At 38.5% G+C, this 15,253-nt stretch overlaps 1 protein-coding gene across 7 annotated transcripts in view; it reads right to left on the bottom strand.

Moving 5' to 3' along the window:
• MBD5 (methyl-CpG binding domain protein 5) overlaps positions 1-15,253 on the bottom strand; it is a 322,289-nt gene that overhangs the window by 236,722 nt on the left and 70,314 nt on the right. For 5 of the 7 annotated variants that reach the window (XR_010623110.1, XM_065751353.1, XM_065751357.1 and 2 more), the window contains exons 4-7: positions 14,951-15,142; positions 10,990-11,047; positions 1,179-1,296; positions 619-753 (exon numbers count right to left, since the gene is read on the bottom strand). Coding sequence is in view for 6 of the 7 variants with exons in the window: in XM_065751353.1 (XP_065607425.1) it covers positions 619-731 (113 nt within the window). In the remaining variant the exon portion in view is untranslated. The remainder of the gene's footprint in view (positions 1-618; positions 754-1,178; positions 1,297-10,989; positions 11,048-14,950; positions 15,143-15,253) is intronic. The other 2 variants (XM_065751355.1, XM_065751356.1) reach the window with 2 other exon arrangements.

The raw sequence follows: 15,253 nt of genomic DNA, 5'->3' as shown, positions 1-15,253 counted from the left end.
CCAGAAGAGTTACTGAATGTCAGGATAAAGTTGCACGGCACCATACAAACTGAGTTGAAGGCCTGTTGCTGGCAGAAAAAAAGTCCCACTCTATCTTATCTGCCATGAAATGTTTGAATGCCTGATCATTCCTTTGAATCTGACCAGCAAACGGTCTTATAAAAAGCCGGAGATGAGCAAGGAAAAGGCAATGAGAGAAATTTCTCATCAATCTCGGGTGTGACCTTAGAAATCCTCTGGCTAGTTTCATTGTAAAAGGCTTCAATAATAGAGGTATTAAGTAAGGTTAAATCTGCTACTGCTCAGCTTTAAAATCCACATGACAATAATAAGTAATAAAGAACTATTCGTGCCTAAAGCAAAATGTATAGTAAGGATATCAAATTTTCAAGACCAAGTAATATTAGATTTGTAATGACAGAGTATGTGCTACAGGCATGCAAATGGCATAACTCAAGTGGACTCCATTAATATCAACAGAATGAATGATCTAGCACCTCCAAAAGAATAAGCCCTCCAACCGTCTGAGAGTAAGAACCGGCCAAGTCACTAATCTACCACATGCTCTGGCAAAACTACAACGCAAACAAAAACAGTAACCACTTTAGATAACCATACCTGATATAGAGCACTCCACTTTGGTCCACCCGTCGCTGCCAACCAACGGGAACTTGTACTGCTGGTGGCCCTCCATCCGTGTCCCCTCCGTCACACTCCTTTCCACCATTCATTTTTCTCTTTCTGTTTATGAGTCTTCAAAGATATCAACAGTAAGATGATATCCTTTTACTACATGTCATCATGGCCCCCCAAAGAAGGCCATTCAGTACATCTTTCCCCAAATTGTACAAAGTGCATTGGGAGGCTCCAGCTCAGTTTGAAACCAAGTCCTCAAAAGTGGCCATTTTTGTTAATGAGTCAGTTTCCCATTATAATCCGCATTAAATATGCAATGTTTAACTCCTTATATATTCATAAGGACGAACTATATAGATAAAAATTAGTGCTTCCAACTTGGGAAAATCATAATTCACCAATCCTTTGTTACCTGTCAGAAAGGAGAATGGGGAAAAGGAGAATTTCTAGTTCAACAGCATGGTTCCAAGCTTGATGACTAAGATAACTTGTATTTTGTGAAAGCTCGTCTCATTTTTATAAATATGAGTCAGATCTAATACCTCCAGGTATTATACCCTTTATATGCCACATTCTTTTTGTTTTCTTTTTATCTTCCGTTCATTATCCAAGTTCTCTTCTTGAGTTTCTTTCATGACTTCCTGGCACCAACGAAACAGCCTGAAAAATAAAGACGCAGAAAATCCATCAGCCCTTCTCTGAAGTCTGTCAGTCCAGTTCAGTAACTCACAAATAAGTATGCAGCTGCATCCATTTAAAGAGCTCAGAACCAAAATTTCAAATGTCAGTGAAACCATCAAAATGTGGTTTATGACAGAAATACAATCTGGATAGCATATTCTACTGATGCACGGATGCAACTGAACTACATCTTAAAAGCCAAGACAATGAAACTTCTATTAAACAGTTACAATTTGGGCAAATTAAGGGATATAGCATTTAACCAAGGAGTTTCACATATGTTCCTATTCAAAATTATCAACAGATGACAAGCTCTATTAATGCCCTTTAAAAACTGTTGATAAAATGGAACAAATTTAATGCGAAGGAATCAGGTTGATAATGTCAATAAAAATGGAAAAATGCTACATCTAGATTAGAGTAAAATAATTTCATAAAAAAAAACAATGAGCACATATAACAAGCAGGAAAACATCAGCAATTGTGATTTTCCTAACCCAAATCTAATTCTGGAATCTTCATGCTGTTCTCTACTGATCTCATTAGTCCTATGAAAAAATCTGAGTAATAGTAACTTCCCCCCATGTTATACTGTATGAGTAGATTTTCATTAATGTATTTCAGGATTAAACAAGGTGTGCTATCCTTCAAAGAAGTTTTCCAAGTAGACAAGATGTGACTTCACTTTTGGAAGTTTTATTAAGGTGAGGCAAACATGGAATATTTAATGTAAATGGTACATAAATCAGTAGAATGTAAAAGAAAATGGCACTGATGCCTATTGTAGTAATGACACTAATGGGTTTTGTTTGGAAATGCATATCAGTTCTGCCCTATTCCTCATACTAGTGTTATGCTAACGTTTAAAAACATAGTAAATGTAACTGTGTATCTGAAAGATTTCAGTAAGAAGAGGTTTTCTGAGACAGAAGTGGAACATTAAATCCGAGGATTCTACATTTCTGCAGCAGCAGTACAAACAGCATGATACATCTACATACATCTACCAGCAACAGCAGCCTTCCCTGCAGACCGCCAGAGGAAGGCTATGGAGACACACAGTCCTCAAATCGAAGTACACTTACACAGTACGTTCTCTTCAGATGTGCTACTTATAAATGTAAATTTCAAAACGCTAAATAAAAAAGAACGTTTTCAAAACCAATATGGACTGGGAAGGAGCCAGCTGCACATATCCCTTGGCTAAGGGCTGAAATCTAAAGATTAAGAAGGTAAAAGATGACATTTCACAGAATCACAGAATTGCAGGGGGTGGAGGAGACCTCTAGAGATCATCTAGTCCAACCTCCCTGCCAAAGCAGCTCCCTAGACCAGGCTGGACAGGACAGGTATTTCATCCAAAGCAAGGCAGAATTTAGCTTTAACTTTCACCACTGTTGTCGAATGGTGTAGTGGCAGATCTATTACAGGTCTCACATAAGGCTAAAATAGGTAAATAACTGCCCTGTTTTTTACTGAGAATTAATTTCCTAGAACACAGTAAAATCTGACTCAGAAAATACATATATGAAATACTGGAAGCACATATTGCAGAGAGGGTTGCTAATCTCTTTGCGCAGTCTCACTGTGGCTCATGTTGCTATTTAGGGCAATTACACTGGATCCATTACGAGCAAAAAGCCATCACTTTCTTTTTTGCTCAAACAGCAAGAGACACTTTGAAGTAACCTTATATTTCTTCTTGTTCTGCAGTGCCCCGCGTTAGCTAACATCCCATTCTACCACCAGCGCAATACTTATCAGATAAACCGCTTTTCTGTACTGCACATAGCCTGAAACAGTACCAAAAGCAGCGAAAGAATTCATGTAGCTGCCTCTAATGTGGAGAATACCCAAACATTTTTACTCCTATGATTGAAGTAGACATTGTATTCTACTACCTTCCATCCACATTTAGTACTTGCATGCCTTCTTCCTGCGAAATACGAAAGGCTAAAAAACTGCAAGCTAGTGCAAGAACTGGTGCGGCGTTCTTGAACACAGGCACGTTAGCCATTTTTCCCCAGGTACAAAAATACTTCAAACAACACACAGCAGAAAACAGAACAATGCTACTCCCATTACCAGGGTTTGACCTTCTTTCTTGCCATTTGCTGTGTGCTTATGCAAGTGGGGCTCTGCGAGGACCCTCCGATGGTTCTGCGTGCAATGAACTGTAGAAAAGAAGTCTAGGGCTCCCTGAAGCTCTGAGCAAGTACAGAACTAATCAGGGTGGAACTGGGTTGGTTTTATGATTTATATGAAAATACTTCTAGAAGTGAGATCACTCCACAGTTCTGAATGGATTGCCACGAACTGCAGGCAATAAAATATCAAATATGTTGGTCGCTTTTGGAAGTAATGCCTCCTATTTATTGCTGTGGAAATGACAACAGATAGAAAGAGCACAGTAACACTACTTGCTAGAGCAAATTCTCAGCTACAAAACACTAGTTTTTAACATAGCCACCACCATTAGCTCTGCATTTTTGCCAGTGATGAACAGCAGTGTGCATGTTGCACTTGTAAAAATCCACAGCAGTAGAGGTGATCCAGTGTTTCACAGCTGCTACAATGGCATGACTGATAGGAAAATGTTGCTCTTGCTGTCCATCTTTCATTATCCCAAACAGATAGAAGTCAAAAGTTGTCAAATTTGGACTATGCAGTGGGTGGGACAGTTCAGCCAAGATTGGCAATGTTTTCCATGGTCCTCAAACTGGCATGGGGCCTGGTGTTACTGTGTCACAAGAGAAAGGCTCTCTTCTACTCTGGCCTGGTTTCTGGAAGTTCGAGCCTTCAGCTTAGTCAGTGTCACCATGTAGTAGAGAGCTGATGGCTTGTCCAGGTTCCAGGAAATCCACAAGTATCACCCATTTCCTATCCCAAAAGGCAGTGCAGGTTGATTTACCCACTGAAGGCTGCATCCTGAACCTTTTCTCTGATGGGAAATTCACATTGCCACTCCATGGATTGCCACTTTGGACTCCAGCTCCTAGTGGTGACATCACATCTTGTCACCAGAAATGATGCAATCCATCAAACTGTCACCTCCAGCCTTGTTTACTAGTTCTTGACAAACTTGCACACGGTGTTCATTCTGTGCCTGTGTGAGCATCTGCAGGACTCACCTGGCAAAAACTCTGCAATATTCCAACACTGCCACCATCATTTCCAATACACTGAAGCCAATATTCACCACCACACACAGTTCCCTGGTTGTAATCCACTGATTCGTATGGATGAGATGATCAACCATTCCTAGAGCTGTTCAAGAAACATATATATGTTGTACTGAGGGACATGGTTAGTGGGAAATATTGGAGATAGGTGGACGGTTGGACTGGATGATCTTGGAGGTCTTTTCCAACCTTGGTGATTCTACATTTCCATTATTCATTTCATGGAGTGACAACTATGCGTGGATGTCTGGAACAAGGTTTGTCTTTCATGTTGTTGGCACTGTTGAAATGCACTGCCTCACTGTGCCAACTTGCATTATTTGGTCTCCATAAACATCCAGCAAATATCAATGAATGCCAACAGGATCAATTTTTTCCACACAGAAGAATTCAGTGACACATCTTTGCTTCATATGTACTTTTATGTCAGATGTCATTTTGTCACACTTCTCTGCTGTCTGCTGCCATTTGTCACATGACAAAATGTAACACAACAATGGAGGGAAGGTTCAACCTTTACTGCCATGCCTCCATCATCTTATTCTGATGTGGGCCAACATAATAAAACGGGAGGCATTACTTCTGGAGCAGTCTCATATATAATGTAAGCATTGCGTATTTCTATTACGAATAAATTGCAAAAATAAGAGATTGTCATCAGTGTTCTGGTAGAGAAATTCTTCACGAACCCTCATGTGCTGAGTTGCTTTATTTAACAGCGTAACGCCATTGAAAAGTTAAGCCCACTGCAGACTTCTCCCAGATGAGTTAATCCTCTCCACATCTGATTTAACAAAAGGCACCCTCTGCATTTTCCCCATACCTGGTTATCAGTCAAACAAAGAAAACAGAGCTAAGGAAGATAACAGTGAAAAAGAGGTTAAGACTTGCTTAATACAGTCTGAGTCTGGCTCTTCTCCCCCCTAACACTGACACGGACTGGATTTATGAAACATTTTATATGCTAAAACAGCCTAGACAAGAAGCTGCAGCATTAGAGGACAACCAAAGGGAAGTGGAACCGCTCTATGGGATTTGCAAAGTTCTGTCACTGACAACAGACATGATAATCCCAGTAGGGATCAGCATGGCCAGCAAAGCTCTGACAAACAGGGCATCTCTTTGATGACCCAACCCTATATGCTTCTGACCAGACCAGAGTCTTCCAACTCAACTGCTGAAGAACAGTCTCCTTTGACGTACCATTTTCCTTTTCAGTATCTAAGTATTCTAACACTTCAGATTGGTTTAGAAAGTATTTGGATTTTGGAGCAGATTCAAAATGTTTTGGACACTGGAGACTACCCAAAGGGCTGATTTTCATCAACCCGTGTAATAAATACCTCTTCTCCATAATCTCATAATAACTCCAGACAACTCATGTTATCTTACCACGAGGAACACAACTTTCCACATCTAAACCAATTAATCCTTTTTTCTGTGCGCCAAGACATGCCTTCCAGATTTGCTCTGCAGTCCACTTCCATTAGAATACGCTTAAAAATATTTCACCGGAGAACGATGTAAAATGACACCAAATTGTTTCCTCAACCCGATCCCCCCCCACTGAAAAATTTCCTCTCAACTTCCACATACTGAAAGTATGTTTTCCATTTTTAATGCATGTCTTACTTTTTCGACTGTTGCATTTTGAAAGCCTCACTGCACACTCAGCTGAAAGCGTTCCACAGTTTTTCAGGCAATACAGAAAACTTGGTGCAAGGTTAAAGAAAATTACTTTAGATACTAATAGTCTGGATTCAGATCCATCACATATGATATGAATACCAATACTGCCTTTCCTTTATTAATAAGTAGCTATAAAACCAGTAAATCAAATTTTGACAGTCTAATACTGCAAAGATGCTCTGTAAGTTTTTTCTTAAATGACCCTTTAAATATGCTTAACAATTGCAGGTATTACAGGGAAAGGCCACTCACAGCTCCCTGAGACATGACTGCTGCTGGATACTTGCTTATGGGATGATGACACATTTTGGGCATAGAGTTTTGAAAACCTTCAGTGTACCCACAAAACAAAATTACTATTAATACAAACACCAACATCACTTTTCAGGGTTTCCTACTATCACAGAAATACCTACAAGACATTTGGAAATGGAAATGCTCTCAAATCAGAGCCTTGTATTTACAAGAATGAACAGGAATGTTTAGCTTCTTCCAAAGCACTGCTTTCAAACTATGAAGAGTTAAAATAAAGCTTTATTTAGTAATCATTTGCTAATTGTTAATTTGTCTATCAAAGGAGTTAGCTAGGATTCTCCCGTGTCATCTAATTAGAAATGTTTCATGGCTTTTTGGGAATGTTTTTACATTTTGAAGAGAAGCTTTCTCTTACTAATTAGAAACGAATACTTCATGAAGCTCAACTTTTTGCGTGAGTGACTCACAAATCTGCTACAACCTACTGAATGTATAAGGGAAATCTTTTTTCCTTCAAACTCATCTTTTTGTGTTGGCATCTAGCACTACAGTACGGCTGTATATATGATATATTCAAGGCCTCTGGCTTGAGACTGAGAAAGACATCTTCACCTTACTTGTAAATATAGAGCTCCATTGCAACAACCAGAAAACCATTCTGAACAGATGACCTTATTAAAATTACGTACTTTAAATCATCCTAGTACTGAATCACTTTCTACCATACAACTACCTTTGGTGCACTGGTATTCTGAGCTCTATAAAGGATAGTTTTATTATGTACAAGGCTTATATAATCCTAATTTATTTTGGCTTTGATGCTGCAATTTTTTTTAGGATTGGAAGACCCCAACAATTTAACCAGCCTAGAAGAGGACAGCTATTTGGGTGAATTCACTATTAATTAGCAAATAGCTTCCAGAGCCCAGGCCACTGCACTCGTCTCCGCATCCTCAGTTAATGAGCTGGCCATGCCCCAGCTAGGGCAAACTTGCTGATCTGCATGCAGAAGGACACAACCCTATTGCATGTGGCTGCTTTTACTGCCAGGCTGGATGATCAAAGCAGTCCTTTCAGGCCTTGCTATCTAGGAATCTACAGTAATAATACAATCTTTAGCTGTATCACTGCAAGATGAGGAAAAGAGCCTGACTTACATTCACGGATTCTAGCCACCACTAAGAGCATATTATGCAAACCTCTTCCTTTTGGACCAGCATGCTGCAACCCTTGCATCAGATATTCTTCCTGGCTGTGCATATAGGACAGGTAAAATGCAGCTGACTGAGCTGTGACACATCCTCCATTGCTGAGGTTTAACTGTGTAATCTCAGCCACTGAGGTTTCCACTTCCAGTGAAAGCAGGCAGAAAGCACATCCTTTTCAAGAACAGATGACTACCTTTAGTGCACCTGCACATACAGAAAGCATCTCTGAAAGAGCTTTGGTAAAAATAAAAAAAGAAGAGCAATATGACAACCAAAAAAGGTGCTGGGAATAATTATTTTTCTTTTTAAGCCTCAGCTCTGTCTGCTCAGTAAGAACTGAATAATTAGAGTGACCACTTGGTAGAGATGGAACAAAGATACAGCAGTCATCATGCTTTCAGGCCTTCCACCACATTAATTTCTTTCTTTGCAAGCAAAACAGGTCAAACCTGTGTGCATGTGATAGGACTTCTCATGAGACAAAATAATGTAAACATTAAGATGTCTCTATTTTAAAATGTGAACGAATATTGGGTATGGACGTGGGCTACAGAAGAGCCAAGTTATCATGGACAGAGGAATATCCACGCCACCACAATCAACAAAATCTTTCTTAGGGTAACTGGTTGCTTTTTGTTTTCTGAAACAAAGCAGTAAATAAAGTATAACATAATAGGGAAGCGATGTTCCTAATGAGGATTTTAAAGGACTCAGCATTCCTCAATGTAAAGAGAAATTGCACCATCCCACACATGCTCCATGCATCAGTTTTGCAGCTGTGAAGGTCATTTTGGTTTTGGATGTTAGCCCTGTTAGATAAGAATATCTGCCTCCAAAATCTACTTTGCTGCAGAAAAGTCACAGTTTTGTCATTGGTTGTGTCAGTGAAATTCTTTATCAGTTTTTAGTATTTTGGAACAAAAATGAGTCATTAGCTTTAAGATCAGGTATCGATTTTCTGTGGCTTCAGGTACAGTTCATGGTTATACCCCAAGCATTTTTCCACAGTGGCTGACATCCTGTTGGCTACCTATGAAACCATCAAGCTCTGGAAGAATCTAACATGGAAATTTAACATCACAGACCCGAAATAAAGAAAAAACCATGATCTCAAAATGTGCCTACAAGAGAGAATTCAGACCTCCCAAGACCAACTGCCACGACAAAATAGGATATTAAAATGGAATGATCTGCTTTGCCACTGCATGATCTCTCTCGCTAACGATAACAGGTTCACAATGATCCCTGCAGATGTTTACAATTGTCAGAAAAATATGATGCAGAATTTATAACTAATAAACTCAAAGCACTAATGGCACACACTGATCACTAGCAAAGGACAGAGCTACAGGCATTGTGAAGTTACTGGGCAGAGTTAAAATTACTTTAAAAGGAGATTGGGGAACATGAACAAAGAGCAAATTTGTTCTTTTTATACCTGTGTTTCGGGATTAAACACAACCTGGAGTTATTAAACATTACTGTGTCCGGTTCTGGGCTCCCTGGTACAAAACAGACAGGGATCTGCTGGAAAGAGTCCAGCAGAGGGCCACAAAGATGATACAGGGTGTGGAACAGCTCCCTTATGAGGAGAGGCTGAGAGAGCTGGGGCTGTTCAGCCTTGAGAAAAGAAATCTCAGAGGAGATCTGATCCACGTCTACCAATATCTGAGGAGCGGGAGGCAAAGGGACGAGGCCGGACTCAGCAGTGTGTGGCCAGAGGATGAGGGGAAATGGCCACAAAATGAAGCATGGGAAGTTCTGCACCGATGTATGTGGGAACTTGTTCCCAGTGCAGTGACGGAGCACTGGAGCTGCACACGGAGGGGGTGGATCTCCTTCTCTGCAGACGTTCAGGACCCACCTGGACACCGAGCTGTGCACCCTGGGCTGGGAGCTGCTTGGGCAGGGGGTTGGACTCCTTGATCTCTGGAGGTCCCTTCCAACCCCTATGATTCTGTGGTTCTGTGATAATTCTTGTCACAGTTTTCATAATGGAGATTGTACGAACTTCAGGACCATCTGATACAGAGCACTCTTAGGCTCATAAATAATCTCATCAATAAATTAAGAAAATAAATAGGTAATAACTATTGTAAATGTTCGGTCCTTGTAAACAGCTTTGCTGTATGTTATTGATTTGCTGGTTTCTAGAGAAACAGTTATTTGTGGAAAAAAGTTAACTTTATAAAGAGAGAATATTTAACCATTTGAAAACCTGAGCGTGAAAATTCCATTTGATTTTATAAATACAGTCAAAAAAAACCCAGAAAAATACGTTTGCTGGAAATATGGTGAAAGGCTTTGATCTCCTGACATAACAATTACTCAGATTAGTTCCAATTTCCATTAACAGTGCAAAGTGACATGGAAAAATAAAGAAATAAATGGCAAAAATGAAAACCTCACTCCCATATCGTAAATGCAGAGGCCAAATAAACTAGATAAACTTCCTTTGTGTTAGACACCTGAAGTTCAGGACACAGCAATATTTAAATCATCTGAATAATTCAGAGTGAATTTCTGCGCAAGAGAATGTCAGATTGCAAATTAAACCTGTAAATTATGCCTTTTGTGCCAGAGTCATATGACTACACTATTTTTAGACACATGGAACTTTTTTATCCAAATATCATTTTCTGAACTGTTTACTGAATTATGCATTTCTACTCAGTGATTTCCCACGTGAAAAAAACTCTTAAAATTAGCTATTCCTGCACCAGAATGCAAACTCTCCAGAATTATCCGGCTTAAATGCAGCAGTGCTTGAAAGCTTAGGCTGCCTCGCTGAAAGGTGTGCTGCAGACCCATGCCATATGATACGTGAACCTCTTTCTACCATTAATGTATTTTTACTCAGTGTCCTTCAATGGCATACTAACTGAAAGGGTGAGTATTCTGACAATTTGCCCCCACTGTTTTATTTATGACATAAACAGCATTAAGACTTCCACCGAAGTTTAAGAATATTCAATAAAAAACAAGTGGGTGACTTTACTCCTTTTCAGTGCTTTTACTCCACAAAAATTTTGACAAATATATTGATATACAGGAGGTCCATTAATTGTAAGTTTAATCATTTTGAAGTGAAATCTTTATGAAGATTTGTATATGTGACCTTTCCTTATTCAGCTCCTTTCACTTGCATACAGTGAGCTGAGTAAACTGAGTCATGAATATACCACTCAACTAAAAAATACTCTCCTTTACCCTCATATTAAAACTTTCTACTTGGCTTGTTATCTAAAAACTATGAAGTAAGTAACACAAATTTTAAGTATTTTTTTAATATATTAATAAACTGTAGGACACCAAATAAAAAAAAAAAAGAGCCTGACCTTTTTCCTCGTTAAGCATTAGATTTAAGGTGGATATTATCATCACGATCATTCCAAGCTGAAAAACAAAGATCCAGTTGAAAGAGAAGATAAGCAATAGCAAGCAACATGGTCCTCCTAGGATGCTACAGTTTCAGTGTCAAGTGATTCTCCATTATTCCTTCATACTTATGAACATCTAGAGATCTCTTTGAATACTGTTTTTCTTCTGAAACAAATTCCTGCTTCCACTTCATGTTTTGCACACAGTTCATTTCCAAAAAACATCTTGAGCATAGAAAAGACAATCCAGTATTTAAAAAACTGTAAATGTACAACTTCTTTTAAATAGATTCTATTAAAGTTTATTCTGTAAACAATGCAATGCAGTCCTCAACCGTACACACGCTGTTAGTTTTGGGTAAGATTTTGTGCTTTTTCAGTCAAAAACCTTTTTCCCCTCTTCCTGCCCCAGGGAGAGGTGAGAACAACATCAATCCCTCCCTGTCCTCGTCAGGCTCTGACTCATCAACTCACCATCCCTGCACCTGGAGATTTGTAGTTAAGAATGGCAAGGTATATTTAGCCCAATAAGATGAGCAAAGTACATAAATGTTAATGCCTGTATATATTCTGGCTGAAATTTTACCTAGCAATTTTCAGATATATTCACATTGACACCTTAGTAAGCATAAATTACACTCTCCCATTAGCTGTGAAGATTACAGCCTGGCTCTTAGAAAATGAAATGTTTACTTCCATGATGATAAAAAGCATTCAGTTCTCCACTGCAGGTTGTGAAACTCTCCTTGGAGGTATTTTTGCCATTCACACTATCCTAAATTAAAAAAAATTTAAATTAGTATTTAAAATTTTAAATTCAGGATTCAAGATTTTAAATTCTCTGCATATGTTTGCAGAAATAAAATTTTAGGAAAAGAAGTATGAACCACTTTGGACTCAGAGATGGAGAATGTGGAGTTTTGATGTCGGCAACCTGCAATCTAAGACAAAAGTCCAGGCATTGTCACTAAGTGTCTAAAGCACCGCTCTGCACAACAGACTTTGAGACTTCCAGAAGCCAATTGTTTTGCCACTGCTTCTTTCCTTTCAACTGCTCTCTCCATGGAACCTTGACAAGGCTAAAACGGTGCTACATGGACTTCTACCAACAAAAGCCAATATAGTGTGCCTATAAAAAGGATACTTAGGCTATCAAGCCAACCTCATGTAAAAGGATTTTTGTATCTTTAAGCGCCTTCTTCCCCTTTCCACAAAAACATAGGGAATGTTTTAGGACCTAAAAAGGACCTCAAAGACTTCCTGGGGAGCATGATTACTCACACCAGGTCCCAACTACTCTGAAAGCCCAGTATTGAATCTCGTCATGATAGCATTAACACAGAGCTCTGCCAGCAATCCATGGCTTTGCTCACTTGGTGCACTACAAAACATGATTTTACTGCACGTGCAATAAACTGCACAAACCCTAAGCCAGACATGAAAAGGCTTGGGTCTCCTCAGAAGGAACTGAACAAAAGGGTGAATCACATTCAAGCCCGACAAGAGTATTGCAGCAGCTCATCAAAGCTGAGCAAACAAAAACGGGGGGAAAGAACCACAGGCAGCCAAAATTTAAAACCATGTGTCCCTGTAAGGAAGCATTACACCCAAGAGTTTGAGAACTAATCTGCATAAGAGAGAAGAATCTAGAAAACGCACTATTTCATCCCAAAAAGAGGATTCAAACCTTAAACAGACCTTTAATCTTGAACAGTGTTACAAGGCCCAGGGAATGCAGAAGGAAGGTACCTAACAGATAAATGTAAAATATTCTGGCACCATCCTCCAATAAGTGAGCAACTGGAAAGCACGCAGGCAGGCAAAGAATCATTCAGACAGCTCTAATTTAAAACTTCATTAAAAGAAATTCAGTCAGTAACACAAATATATATTCTGTCAAAAAACATCACGAAGAAATAAAGCCATCAGTGTCGTTAACTCTGAACTCTTGGAAGAAAAACCTAAAAAATGTGATTTCCAACCTACAGGTAGCTCTCTGCATTAAAAAAAATGTAGTTAGTTCTTAGGTTACACTCTGGCATACTGACTCAATGGAAGTCTGAATTTAAGGCACTGAAAGGCAAACTTCCCAGTGTTGCTGAACCTGAATTTCTCAGTTCATTTTAAACTTTTCAAAGTGAAAAAAGAAAGAAGAAAAAAAGTTATTTATTTTTCTTAAAACTGCTGTAAGGAAATCCTGTAAACATCTTATCCTATGATATCATATCATATCCCTTAAACTATTTAACTTGAAGACGATTATCTGTAAGAGAGAAAGTTCTCTAAGTTGGACTGTTTTCTCTTAATCCTTAGTGCATTTTAGACTTGTCTTTTTTCCTTTCTCTTTTCTCTCTCAAATCCGTAGAACAACTGCTTTTGATAAAATTCTTATCCTTTTAAAGTTTTATGTCCATCCTACGGTGTTCTCTTTTTTTCCCCCACAACACACAAACCTCATTCTTCCTGCTGCTCTTTAACAGCTCTGCTTTTTTAAATCTGGCCCTAGTTTGTTGCTCAGCTTCGTTGTCTTCTTCCTAATAACAGCTTTCCATAAAAGGCTACGTCCAGTACAGCAAAATATATTCTAAGTTCTCACTGACAATGAATACTTACAGAGTCTCACAAAAGACACTGATGTTTGTGAAAATTCTCAGCACTTGAGAAATGAGTATTTGTGATCTTTACCTTTTTCAAGCACGTCAGCCATTTTCCTGTTATAAGAGGGGACATGTAACAAACTCAGACGTAACAGGGAAAATTCTGAATAAATATGTGGAAAAAAAACCATAGGTACAATTTACAAATACAAGGGAAAAAGGAAAAGGTCTTCCAAATTTTCACAAAATCTCATAAAAGAAGACTGCTCTTGTGTTACATCTCTCTATTGAAAGGGTTAGCTCTCTGAAAAACAGATTCAAAATGAGTTCTGGTCATCAAGTATTCTGTGGGAATACTGCATGGATCAGTTCAGAGGTGATCAGACAGAATTCTATATTTTCTCTGAAGAAGAAATCACTGATAAGAATGAAAATGTACCAATGTATTTAAGAATCTTACTCTGAAGCAATGGATATATGACACTGACTCATTAAGATGACCAAACAATCTGCTGTAGATTAACACAGTCTTACTTAAAAAGAAAAACATACATATTTCTTCAAGTGGGGCACTTCAGATTAGGGATCTCTTCAGTCTTTTCTGGGGGGATTTAAAAAAGCTTTGGAGAAATCTTAAAGCTATGGAATTAGCCTGGTATTTATAGCTCAGTTTCCTACTGTGTTCTCTGAGCTCCTAGGACATTTTTTTCTCCATCTGCTGGTTGTTGACATGGTATAACCTTATATTTTGATTATGAAAATGTATAAGAACATTTTACTCTGAAGTTCTGGCTTCGTCTTAGGGCAAGGCAGCTACGCTCTCCCACCACAGTATAATGCAGGACAGGAATGGTGCCATATATTTTCTGATACAGATAAATTGACTTGTACTGTTTAATTATATCAAAATATATTAGTACCAATCATGACTAATACTCCATAGGAATCACACTGCCACAAAACGACACTTCTATACCATTAAAATATTGTACACTGCATGCTGTTTCAAGAAAATCTGCTGAATCTAGGTCAAGAATGCTTTCCTCTTTGTTCTGTTATCAAAAAGGTCCATATACCAGTACACTGTTTATCTCACATAAATATATGAACTGCTTAATTGTTTACTTTTGTACTTCACCACCATTAAAAGTCGAAGACATCCGTTGTTCTGATTATTTTTTTTAACACTGGCTAAAATCTTTTGTATTATATTACTTGAAATACATTTTATAGGAATTTTTACTACCACAGAATAAAACTCTCAAAATAAAATAGAAGTTTTCCAGCTTGAGAAATGCATCGATTTACTTTTGAATACTCACCTACATTACTCCTCATGGTCTTGCTTCTAGTTACTCTGGGGATATTTAGTCTTCTTAGAATTCTTGCTGCACTTGGAGATTTGCTTTAGCTACTCTCCTGTTTAGATCTCGATAACGGGCTATGTCCATTGAGGCTGACTCCTTGTCTTACTGCACCCCTCATCTGAGGAACTCTTGCATGCCACGTTACATCTGTTGAGACAATGGAATTATTTAAACTAAAACAGAAATGCTTTTATTTCACTTCTCTTGATTGCTTCCAAAGCCTTATCCAATGTATTGGTAGCAAAAATTGAGATAATA

Source organism: Cyrtonyx montezumae, unplaced genomic scaffold (genome assembly GCF_038088225.1).
Source record: "Cyrtonyx montezumae isolate F1298 unplaced genomic scaffold, pur_monq_1.0 scaffold_7, whole genome shotgun sequence".
Taxonomy (NCBI): domain Eukaryota; kingdom Metazoa; phylum Chordata; class Aves; order Galliformes; family Odontophoridae; genus Cyrtonyx; species Cyrtonyx montezumae.
The sequence above is the reverse complement of the archived record's forward strand: the minus strand, read 5'-3'. Positions and strand labels throughout refer to the sequence as shown.